The 12,330-nt window shown below is 39.2% G+C and overlaps 1 protein-coding gene across 1 annotated transcript in view; it reads right to left on the bottom strand.

Moving 5' to 3' along the window:
• Nucleotides 1–12,330, bottom strand: part of LOC146988932 (E3 ubiquitin-protein ligase rnf213-alpha-like) — a 66,925-nt gene that overhangs the window by 39,173 nt on the left and 15,422 nt on the right. Inside the window, exons 21-43 of the mRNA XM_085774736.1 lie at nucleotides 11,836–12,020; nucleotides 11,550–11,705; nucleotides 7,856–11,422; nucleotides 7,090–7,220; nucleotides 6,815–6,910; nucleotides 6,576–6,697; nucleotides 6,263–6,376; nucleotides 6,129–6,178; nucleotides 5,569–5,719; nucleotides 5,350–5,485; nucleotides 4,582–4,767; nucleotides 4,327–4,445; nucleotides 4,045–4,205; nucleotides 3,677–3,880; nucleotides 3,178–3,362; nucleotides 2,768–2,888; nucleotides 2,427–2,527; nucleotides 2,165–2,344; nucleotides 1,604–1,749; nucleotides 1,134–1,236; nucleotides 828–942; nucleotides 329–536; nucleotides 48–238 (exon numbers count right to left, since the gene is read on the bottom strand). Coding sequence (XP_085630862.1) covers nucleotides 48–238; nucleotides 329–536; nucleotides 828–942; nucleotides 1,134–1,236; nucleotides 1,604–1,749; nucleotides 2,165–2,344; nucleotides 2,427–2,527; nucleotides 2,768–2,888; nucleotides 3,178–3,362; nucleotides 3,677–3,880; nucleotides 4,045–4,205; nucleotides 4,327–4,445; nucleotides 4,582–4,767; nucleotides 5,350–5,485; nucleotides 5,569–5,719; nucleotides 6,129–6,178; nucleotides 6,263–6,376; nucleotides 6,576–6,697; nucleotides 6,815–6,910; nucleotides 7,090–7,220; nucleotides 7,856–11,422; nucleotides 11,550–11,705; nucleotides 11,836–12,020 — 6,728 coding nt within the window. The remainder of the gene's footprint in view (nucleotides 1–47; nucleotides 239–328; nucleotides 537–827; nucleotides 943–1,133; nucleotides 1,237–1,603; nucleotides 1,750–2,164; nucleotides 2,345–2,426; nucleotides 2,528–2,767; nucleotides 2,889–3,177; nucleotides 3,363–3,676; nucleotides 3,881–4,044; nucleotides 4,206–4,326; nucleotides 4,446–4,581; nucleotides 4,768–5,349; nucleotides 5,486–5,568; nucleotides 5,720–6,128; nucleotides 6,179–6,262; nucleotides 6,377–6,575; nucleotides 6,698–6,814; nucleotides 6,911–7,089; nucleotides 7,221–7,855; nucleotides 11,423–11,549; nucleotides 11,706–11,835; nucleotides 12,021–12,330) is intronic.

Genomic DNA, 12,330 nt, shown 5'->3' with positions numbered 1-12,330 from the left:
GATTTAAACATTTTACATGGCAGATTTTCTCATGAATGGTGATGTACCTGCTCATGGATCTCTGGGGGGAAAAGCCACCTGAACTCCGGTTGTGTCACCAGTGTCTGGACACGTTCAACACCATTGCGTTCGCTGAGCTTGCGGATCAGATAAACGCGGTACCAATCATTCTCACTGTCCTCACAGAGTTTGATTACCACCTTCAGGAAATCTTCTACTCCATCTGGGACATTGTTGTCTGCAAGTTTATTAACCAACAAATGTGTAGTTATTTTCATTGCTAACCAATAAAAACTGTCAGCAGTAATGAATTTACAGAATATCTTACCAGACAGACAGTCAGTGATGATACTGGTGGCCATCGTGAGGGACAGACGCAATCGGGCGATGTGCTGTAGATACTCCATAGACACTGGTGTTGGCACAGATTTGACTTCATCCAAGAAGAACTGAAGGAATTGTGTCTCATCCCTGAAAAATGGCTTCAACTCTTCAGACCTGTTGTCTTCCTGAGGCATTTTCTCCCACATGGAGTCCTGCAAAAACCATTAGTTAACTTTCACTTTAACTGACCTGTATCAGCCATGAGCTGAAACTGAAACTGTCCCAAGTACTGCAGGGAATTTGACTATAAACTGTCTAAATAATGAGTTAAACTAAAGTAATTATTGTAGAATTACAAGCACCCTGACATTGCCCAAAAAACTCCACAATCCAGCACAAAAAAGTGTGTTGTGAAAATCCATCTTATATTGGTCAATTCCTACACTGTTGAACATAACACAATAATACTGTTTAATTTCATATTTGTTTAATAAATGTTTTACCTCCAAGCAGTTGATGTACAGGGCATAAAGTTCTGCTTCATCATCCTCATCCACAAATATGCTTTCTTCAACAGATGACAAATGCTGCTGCAAATATTCCTCGACTTCATCAAAGCTGAAACACAGTTGATGAAAGTTCATCATAAACTTGGTCCAATGCAGAAGACCTTCATATGGTGAAGCAGATTAGATTAAAAATCTTGCACTACAAATTCCTGCTGTACAATAAACCAGCAATGCTACGTCACAATGTCAATTTTCTCTAGTGAGAGCATGTTGAATTCAACAGATGACAAATCTACCCACCTGAACTTCAGCAGCAACTTGAGGATCACAGATCGTACAACAGGATTGTTATCTGGAGACTCGTCAAAAGGTGACAGATCTTTGGTGTGAATCTGTTCATCATCTAGTTGGAAAAATGATTTAGAGAAAATGTTAGTAACTATGAGAGGAGTGATTTATTACCATCTGAGATGTGCAATTGTCTGTATTTTGGAGCAATGCAACACTAACAGGCTGTGGTGGAGAAAACACACAGTAGTTTTCTGAAGAAAAGATCAGATTTTGACTGTAGTACAATTCAGCCAATACCAATCCATCACAATATACCGAGATCAACCATAACATCCCTACTGAGAATCAATTTACATACTTAAACATGTACCAGTTATATATTTACTTAAAAAAGGTCAAAGCTCAAAAACTCCAAGTTCATTAGAGAATAAGGTGAAGAAAAGAAAGCGAAAACCATGGTTATCCTTCCAGGCAAGTACCTGTCTCAACCCTCATGTAAGACAGCAGATGGGCGATGACACCCGGGGCTGGTGGCATGTTGTCTTTGAAGCACACAGTGGAGAGCATGTCTATGAAGAAACCATTGCAACTTCGTCTGAAATCTGCATTTTTCTTGAAAGAAGCCCTGCAAAATGAAAACAAATGCAATGTAAAAATCAAAGGTTATGACGTTTTATCTTTGTTTATTATCATTAGAGACTCTGTGACTTTCTTGCTTCACTTTGTATGTCACTGTACATCCTCTGGGTGATACTATGTTTTATAGTAACATCCCCTGAATCACTGACATGCTCACACCCACTTGCAAGCCACTTGCTTGGTAATCTAAAAAGATCAGATTGTGTGTTGTTCAAAATAAGTGTGTGATAAAGTATTAGAATAAAATTCATGCTCAATAAACTAAACCACTGATCATTTACAGTGAAAAAACAGCTCCTCCTGTGCTCTTAAAAACAGTGGTGCTGTGACAATCGAGTTCATGTACCTCATGGTTTCACCTTTGGATTTTTACAGGTATAAAATAGTGAAAGAAATCTCACCTGATATCTTCAGAAACATGAGGCTGAAAGTCATCTGGTAACTGCTCCCTGCAATTGGGACAAGAAGTGCGTCCTGCATCCAGGCTGGCCCTGATGCATGTCAAGCAGCAGATGTGATCACACGGCAGCCCCACGGGTTCCTCAGGCTCTTTGACGCACACCACACACTGAGGTCCAAACCTTTATGAAAACAGGACCAACATCTATCAAATTTACTAAGGGACAAATAAAGAACATTGTGGTCAAATGGACAAACTCTTACCTGAAAATCTGGTCACTTGCCCTTTGCTTACAGGACTTCAGTACTTCAATCACAGCTTGAAAAGCTTTCAGTGTTTTCACATCTGAGTTTCCCTCCAAAACCTTAATAGGTAAAAAGGAAAACATCAAACATAAATTAAACAATACGGATGCATGATTTGTTAATTTCATCAGCTGGCTGGACTTAATGTGAAATATGCCAACAGCCCGAGGACCATCATGTCACAAAAAATTCTCCTCAAGGTAGATAAAGGTTGGAAAAAAAGGACATCACACTGAATAAAGACCACAACTCTTATGCATGTTTTTGTAGAGTATACTGGCCATTAAAAATCTACTCACCCTGCTCAAGGTTTGAATATGGTTCAGGACCAGTTTTCTGAGCCGATTGTCTTCAGGTTGGAAACCCAGCAGCATGTGTTCCACAAACAGAGAGAGGATGTAGATGCGCTTCCAGCAGTTACTATAAAATATTTCAGATCATAATCACAGTTAAGTTTCTTATAGAAATATTTGCAGAATATAGTTAGCAACAGTAGTGAAATAGTGAATATACTGTATATCAGACACATGGACACACAACCATTTACTCTGTGCAGACAGAGAAAGAACATCCAACTCCACAATGTTCACCTTTATGGGCATCGATATGGCATCTAAAATAATCTTAAATAAATATTTTTTCTGAGAAAAACTTATAGCATTTTATTGAAAATATAACTGTTTTACGTACAATTGTGTGCATTGATTACCTGACATGGAGTCTTTCTTTGCATCGCTCTCCAGACTGTTTTGTGTTAAGTTGGGAGCAAATCAGCTCCAATGAAGCCTGCAGCCTCTTAACTTGCTTCAGCCAGCGCTGGCAAAGAGCGTCTGTGTCTAAATCAGGAGACTCCAGGAATTCAACACAAGCCATGGCTGCATGGACATCCAAAACCTACAGGGTAACAAAACAATTTGGAAGTGATTCAATGTTTAATAATTCATGCTGCAAAAGCATTCTCTATCTAAAAATCATCTATTTTCCACAATTATGTTCTATATATATTTTAATGTTGTGTACTCTGGCTTAAACAAGAGGTCTGCATATAATGGAAGTATAATGGAAGAATGAGTGTTTCAATAACAAAGTGACAAATCAAACAGACTTTATAACATGAAAACAGGTCATGCTGGGCATAAATGTGTTTTCTTTTTGCAGTCTTTGAAGTCTCCTCAGAAAATATTGCTGGAATTTAGAAATGCATTTACCATCTCTGGACATTGTCTATTGTGGTGGTTTCTTCGCAAAGCTTTAACAATCTCAGGCTGAAGAGAAATCATCCTCGAGAGGTTCTGAAGACGACTTTGGTAGAAATGATAAGCAATGTGAACATGAGGCAGAGAAAGGTCATCTTCATGTCTTTTTCGTCTCTGTATTTCATCCACACAGCTGGCCAGGGCTTGACATAGGATCTGAGGAGTGAATGTCCAGGTAGAATAACAGTACATTATTTAGATTAAAGCATAGCTACTCTCGAGTAGCATGTTATAGGAGTTTAGCATTCTGCTTACGTCTAGCATCAAAACACAACTGTGAGAAAATGGATGTAGTAACAAAGCACTTGTATTTCCCTCACCTGTAATTCTTCTTCTGATGCCACTTTCATAGACATGGAAACAAAATCCTGCAGGTAGCACTCAAAAAATTCTTTTCCCATTTTTTCGTTCACATGTTTAGCCATGTAACTGCCAAGTGGAGTAGTCAAGAACAAGTCTTGGAAACGAGCAGGTGAATGAGCTGCAAAGAAAAGTTAGAGTCAGACTAATAAGAGGGATTTCCATTACAAAGCTAATACTTGAACATCGTTATTCTTGAACAGAACATTTAATGTATGTTACTTATACAATGTGTTGGTTACTTTCATGTCTGGATGTGTGCATCATGAGCCCATCCAGGAAGTCTTTGATCCACCAGCTGAAAGGCATGAGGCAACGCAGGGTGGTGCCACCCAAGATATGGCTTTGTACCATTAATACCCTGTAGATATAAGAGAGACATAATGCAAATATTACTAGTATTTTTTACTTGCATTTGTCTTGATTCAAAAACCAACCAGAACAAGCAAATGGCAATTTGAGCTGACCTATGGTCTTACAAACCAAAAGCTACTCACTGTCTTTCATCCCCCACATATGGTACATGCAGCATCTCTTTGCTCCCAAATATCTCAAGCCAGAGGTTCCTGATGTCTTCCCCACCAGACAGCAGAAGGTCCAAATTGCAATCTCTGTCGATGACTGAGACCAAGTTGGCCAGAAGTGGAGTAACAACTGCTTGGATTTTCCTCCACAATGTGTGTCTGCAAAATATTCACAGGACTTTCTCAAAATTAACTAGTTGCAGATGTATTACAAATGACAGCTGAGAGTGGTAAAGTCATCTCAGATTGCTCAGCCTGAAATCACAGTTGTACATTTTCATTTCATACTAAAGTAAACTTGACACTAGGGCTGACCCAAAAAAATCGAAGCTTCGAAGCTTCGTTCGTTGCCATGGTAATTCGATCATGAAGTCCGTGATCAATTGTTTTTTCTTTCTTTCTTTTTTCCTTTTTGACTCAGGTTGTCATCGGCAATTGTTACATTATAACGAGTCGGCTACTTGGCATCCTGGAAACCTGCCTGATTTTGGAGATATGCAGTGTTTGTTTGCCATTTCCCACCCCCCACCACCACGATCGCGCACCCCTCGGCCGTCGAAGCTTAGATTAAAATCGATTTTATGTCCACGAAGCTTTGATTATCAAAATATGATAATCGGGTCAGCCCTACTTGACACATGAATAAGTAATGAGTAAACAACAGATAAATCTTGAATGCAAATATAGTGATGACACTGCCATGTAGACTGGTAAGGTGTGTGGTATAAAGAGGAGACTTACAGGAATGTTCCTCCTTCTTGAAGAGCCGTGACATTGGATGCTTCTCTTAATACCCAGTTTCTTGGTTTGTGTATGCTGGCCTCATACTCCTCTAACAACATGTGAAGACGCTTCTTCACAATGTTTGCAAACAAACCTTTAAAACAAAACTAATTTACAATAATGTTTTTCCCAGAGAGCTGCACTTTCACTGTACACAGAGTAGATGGATTGTCTAACCTTGTGTCTGACTTCCATCCAGAAGTGTGAGCAGGTTTTCAATTCTCTTCGTGGTGAGTTCTCCACTGTCTTCTGCGTCTCTGAGCATGCTCACTGCACTCTGCACACAGCTCTTCACCAGATCTTTAGTATCAAACAAATCTCCCAAATCCTGAAAAAAGATAAAACATAAAGACAAAAAAAAACAACAGCAACATCTGATGACGAAAAATATCAGCGAGTTGAATATCCCTCAGAGGCCATGAGTAACTGACAGGCCACATCTTTCACACAAGAGTCAGACCGTCTGTCTAACAGAGTAAGTCAATGAATGTCCAGTTGAGTCTTAAAGACTAAAGAAAAAAAAAACAGAGATACCAATTCTCAAATCTGAACTGCTGTCTAATTATTTGCCACAGTATCATAATTACACTTTTATCTATTTCAGTCATAGGCCCTTGTGTTTAAAATGTCTGAAGTTAATTTTGCTGAAACATACAACAGTTTGGGAAATTCTACTTTGGTTATAGGAACCTCTAGTTCATCCAGGTTTAATAATATGAATAGTAAATTCAACTTACAGTGGAGTCATCATTTTGTGTCACGTCAGTGTGCTCTTCTTTCTCCATAGCTTGAAAGGACAGAATTATGAGATCATTTATTGAATTACTTTATATAGATTACATTCTTTAAAAAACAGTTTTAGATACATTACCTTCAAGAGGATCTTTAAAAATGTCACTTAAGCGTAGATTTTTCAAGGATTGAACATCTGACACAAACTCCTTTGATCTTCTGAGATCATCAATGTGAACAGACGTCCATGGGCCTGGAAAAAAAAGCCACACGAATGAAGACACAACATGTAGGTGTTGACTGAATCTCTTGCTCTTCTTTTTGTTGTTTTTCTTAATGTGAAACACTTTGAACAAAATTTTGTGTATGAACAGAGTTTTCGAAATTATTATCACCATATTGCATATGGGGACTGGTGTGTGTGTGTGTGTGTGTGTAACAGCAGAACTAACCGCCTTGAAACCCAACAAAGGAGGTCCCACCCTCAATGCGAGGAAGCTTGGTGACAAAGTACACAAATATCTTCGTGTTGTCCAGAGTGGTCAGCTTTCTTATTTCATTGATGCATGAATATCTAAGAAATCCAGACATTAAACATGAAAAAAAGTTAAAGGTGAGAGAAATGTGAACTTTTTACATGATGGTAGAGGAAGATGTTATTAAAGTCATAATGTGAACATTGTCAACACACTTGGCTGAGGAGAGAATATTCTTTCTGTGCGAATCTTCTTCATACTCTGTTTGGATAATGAGTACTTTGTCTTCATGTGTTGAGCCAAGAAATTCCCTAATTCCAGGACAAAGACACAACAAGAACACAGTGCAAGTTACAGAAAAGTAAAAAAAGTCCTAAAAGTCCTAATGAAAAACCCAAGAAATTAAAAGCACACGTGTGGGTGAAGGTCACTGTTTAGATTGAATTCAGTAAATGACTTGCTTTTTATGCTTATATACTGTATAACAGACCTGATTTCCTTAAGAAAGGAGGACTCTGTGTCAAACTGGTGCAGTGATAGCAACTTCATGTTTTCAAGCTTTGTCACATTCTGTAGTTCTTGAGTGTCTCCGGCAGTCAGCAGCCTGGAAAATGTTGTGACCTTCACAAAAGAAAAATAACGAATTAAGCAGTAAGTAAAAGAACAAATTAATAATTAACTAACTACTGTATTACGCAGTAAATTTCTTATTTGTAATTACTGATAGAAAAATTTGTTATTTCCAATATTAAAAATGATGGGGGAAATGGACAACCTAAAGCTACCTTAACACAAGCTTAAATACAGGTAGAGCTGTCCCCGTGCCTGTACCAGTAATATAAGACCATGTTAATTAAAAACATTTAGGCTGTCCCACAACCAAAACAACAACAACAACCACGTCTTAGGCATTAAGACTGCCCCCTCTGTGGTCAACTAGTGACAGTAAAATTATAGCTTTGAAATAAAAAATGTGTATCAAGATCAATAATAATGTTAATACACAAAGAATATCAAATCTGAGCATGAGTGGCCTTGGCAACAGTTACACTTTTGGATTTCTTCTTCTTCTAGATAAATTGTTATTTTCCATTTTTGCCTGGAATGACATACTGTGTGCCAAATGATTGTTGATGCATTGTGCCAGTCATATCTGGCACAATGCAAACTGAGAACAAAAATAGTATTGCTGGAGCCAAAATTGCAAGATATGTTCTACTAGCTGTGTTTTTAGGGTTGAGAGTAAAAAAAATTACCTCAGTAAAGCTGGGCAGTTCCATCTGCTGTGTGCGATACAATATGTAGTCACCCAATGACCTGTGCAGCTCTTCTTTAACATAATCTGATGTTAATTGTTCTCTTTCCTCATTCGGCAGTTTGGATTTGTCCAACCGGATGACTGAGTCTGGAGTAGCACAGTTCAGCAGTATGATTTTGGCTTCGTCCAGTGTGGTCTGAGCATCTGTTTCAACTCTGTGATTTTCAGTTACTTGCAAGACCACAGATGAGCATGTGTCTGAGTGGTACCCGATGAAGACATCCTTTCGATCATATTGCTTTTTGGTAGAGTGTCGACCACTTGAGGAGACAAAATCATCAACCCATTGCTGCAGTTGTGTGGCAGTGTACTTCTGATCATCCCTGAGAACAGTGTTGATGTCAAGGTAGTGCTTCTCCAGCCTGTTAATCAGTGGGATTGGAAACTGTTTGTAGACCACCTCTTTTTCTTCAATGACAATGAGCCTGAATTTTTCGTGAACTCTGCATTTGACTCGATGTGTTCCTAGGCCAAGATCAACATACTTCTGGCCTCCTAGTGTCACATAGTATTGGTTGAGTGCATCATACAGACTTTCGTACAGATTCTGAAGGTTCAGAAGCACAACTGTCTGTCCAGTCTCCATGCAAACCTTGACACGATTGATGTTCCTACAAATCTGTGTGTACTCCTGATCCTTTGGAAAACTAGACCCAAAGATGATCTCTGGATGAATATGGTGGCGGTGAAATATCTGTTGCAGAATCTCAAGAGCAGCATAGTTTTTTGTGAGGATTAGGAGGTAACGATTTCCCTCTTTTTGGCAAGCTGAGATGCTTTCATCAACCATATCAATGGTGGTGATGTTGACGTTTGCACAATCATCCCTGAGTTTTTCACTAAATATGGCCATCGTATCCACATCATCTTTTCCACTGAAGTTTCTCAGGACTGCTCTGGTGATTTCATCTGGAGTAGGGCGTTCATTGGAGATTTTGGTAATTGAAAATACCATTTTTATCAGACTGTAGAAATCCCTCAGGCCAAAAAAGCCTGCGCCTTCCCTGCATGCTTTCATGTACGCTTTAGCAAAGGGCTCAAAGAGGTGTTTGATCTTGTCAAGAACCTTTTCTTCGGATGAGCATATCCCTTGGGCACTTTTTATCAGCTCTTGCTCATTTGGATCTCCACGAGACACAAATATTCCACGATTCATCTTGGCAGGGTCCAGTGCCCAGTTGGAAATTCCAATGAACCCAACCCGTTGATGAGGTTTAGGGTTATCATCGACACAGCCTTCCTCCAGTAATGGATGCAGTGTTTTTAGCGGCATTTTTGGGGAATCCTCAGCCAATCCAATCTCATCAAGAACAACCACTGAGATGTATTCATCCAAATTTTTGCTCTCTTGAAAGCGGGCACACTGTTTGAATGTATTGATTATTCCCTCAGGAGTTGAGTGGGGACTACACTGGAAAGACACCAGGTGTATCTGCTTCAGTTTCTTGTAGAGTTCACAGTGTGAGGCAGGGCCTTGCATTGCATCAGCAACCAGAGTTTTGGACAGTGACTTGGAGCTTCCTGGTTTTCCGACAATGAACAAGGGAATTCTTAGCTCAACACAGATCACCATCATGAAGAAATTCTCCTTCAAAGCCTCATTTCGGGCTATTGTCTTGCCCATAGGAACACCATTGAGCAGGAGGTCCTGCATGAGTTGCATTTCCCACCTTATCTCCTTTAGGGTGTAATGATCAGAAAGCAGCTCGCTGATAGTTTTTTGATATAGCTTTTTGTCCTCTAAGCAGGACTGATAGCACACTCCAGTGGACATCAAAAGTGACCAGATTACCTTGTCACTTGCAGGTACAAATATGTTTTTTTCCTTACTTTTCTTTTTCTCTTGATGAAATGCCCTCAGTTCCCTAGCAAACATGTGGTGATTTTTGTAGAACCACACAAACACTTGCATGCAACGCTCAACGTCTCTCAAACTGACAAAGCTGCATTCATCTTTTCTCTTCCTCATGAACTGTTGTGATGCAGACATTGCCTCAGTTATAGTTGGTATATAGTGCTTCTGAACCAAGTTGGCCTTTGCCTGTCTTTGCACTATTTGTTGGATATACATTTCCTCTGCTGAGTCACTTAGCTGTCCAAAGTCCCAAACAAGAGGAATCATGCTCGGGGGTAAAACGTGAACACGGTACACAAGCTGACGAAGAGGGATGGAGCCAAGCCTGTCTTCAGTTTCCTCAGCCCTGACCCTGTAGCCCAATCCTGATGCCTCGAGCCTCTCAATCATCTTATCTGTATGCTTCCTGTATGGATTGCAGGCAGCAATAATCTGCAGCCCTGATTGAGAAGCAAGTTGTTGTCCCTGCACAGAGTTGTCACAAATGATCTCCTTGATGCTGCTGATAGCGTCTGTGGTGTTTGCTTCATCAAAGAAAAGAACTGAATCAAATTCATGCTTCTCTTTATTGGCCTTTGCAAGAGCCTCTGCTTCCTTCACTTTCTCGTAAATCATTTCTGAAGTAGTTCCTCCATGAACCTTGACCAGTTTCAAGTTTTCTGCAGATGCTCCACATCTTCTCAACTCACACATGAACTTTATCAGCCTTGTCTTACCACATCCTGTCTCACCCATTATGATGACAGGGATACCACATTTAAATCTCATATGGATTGCCATCATTTTGAGGATATTATCAGTGGTCAATTCATACGTTTCATCAGGATCTGTTGGCCACTTGACACCAAGCACACTACAGAGATGTTCAATCTTGTCAGATCGTGGAAGCTGATCAAAGTCTGTATTAAAAGGGACTCTCTGAAGTTTAAGGCCAGTGTACAGCTGTTGAGTCATGATGTTTTTCTTTATCACTTCTTCTGTCAAAGGATTTATAGCATCAACCCCTTTCTGGTTATTCGGCTTGAGGTGAAACCCAATGAATGTCATGGACACGTGATCATCATTAAAAAAGATGTATGGATGAGGCTCAGACTCCCACCTTTTTCTGATGAGGAATGGCGCCAAGTCTCTTTCATTAAGACCAGCAATGTCAATTTGTTGTCTTCCTGGACTCTGGTCAGTGATGCATAGTGATGGGGTGGCAAAGTCTTTCGACATCAAGATCATAAACTCGACCACAAAGTTTTTGAAACCACGAAGAGTGTCTCCAACAAACTCGTGATTGCAGAAGACTGAGTTCTCGCAGTCTTGCAATTGAAGATTAAGGAACCAGACAAAGTTTCGTAGCTCCGCCCATGATGGATCTATTATGCCACAGTGGATTAAGAGTATTTGAAGACACTTTCCATGACTCCCTTCAATGCCTTGGTAAGTGAAGTTGTCAAGATTCTGATTGTTGTGAAAACATGTGAGATACTGGTATGGTCTCTGGTAAGCTTCACTCCTGAAACATTCATCATCCATGAGGGGGTCATCAGTCTCCATGTCAACATTCTCCTCCCTCCTCAATTCCAAAGTCATAACTTCCTTTGGTGGACGACACATTACCTTCGGGAAAATGTCTGAAAATGCAAAGTTTTCCTTTTGTCCCTAAAAATAAAATGTAAGAAAAAAAAATCTCACCAGATTAGGATTCAACAACGATATCATTAATAAACAATGGTAATAGTATGATTTCAGGTAATGAAAAATTGGCAAACAGTAAATTTCAACTTACAGTTCTCTGGACATATCTGGGCAAACAATTCATGGGTTCCAGTAACTCAATGATGTACAAGTCTTTTGGGCTGCAGCGCCACATTCGTCCATCTGAATCCATCATATACCGTAAGAAGAAAAGCTTGAACAGGAATTCATTCAAGCCTTTTTGCACCTGTTAATCAAAATTTGTGTAGTTAGTAAAGGGTTATTGAACAAAGTAAACTTTTACTATTCTACTGATTGAGCAACTTTAATTTTCAAAACAATCTGTTAAAAAATATACATATATAAATATTGCTTACCGAGGATGTGACATCAAAGTGAAACACTTTGATATCATTTTGTATTGGTGTGTCATACAAAGACATGAGAACCTTGTGGTCATCAACCTCGAGATCAGTTAGTCGGATGCACTTCTTAAATGCAGTTCCTGGTTCAACACACCCTTCTAGCTTTTCATACAACCTTTGCACATACAATGACTTTCCTGAAAAAGTTTAAGTACAATATATAATTTAGATGACAAAATCATGGCATCATTAATAATTGAGAAGAGTTTAATTGAGCACCTTGTTTTCTAAAGAGAATAATGTATAACTGACAGCCAATGCAAATTATAGACATTTAAGGGCATTTTTTAACATTAGCAGTCTTATAATCTTTGTTTGAAAGTATTAGAAAGTAAAGGAAGCATTATGCAAATTGCCCATCTATGTTTAAACTAATTTTATTACTACAATCTGTTCAATTAAACATTATTTATAAGTTCGGTGCCTTTTTGAAGAGCAAGAGACAAG

This window comes from Trachurus japonicus, chromosome 4 (assembly GCF_045865225.1).
Source record: "Trachurus japonicus isolate A0001 chromosome 4, Traja_1.0".
Classification (NCBI taxonomy): domain Eukaryota; kingdom Metazoa; phylum Chordata; class Actinopteri; order Carangiformes; family Carangidae; genus Trachurus; species Trachurus japonicus.
This window is presented reverse-complemented; position numbering and strand designations above follow the sequence as displayed.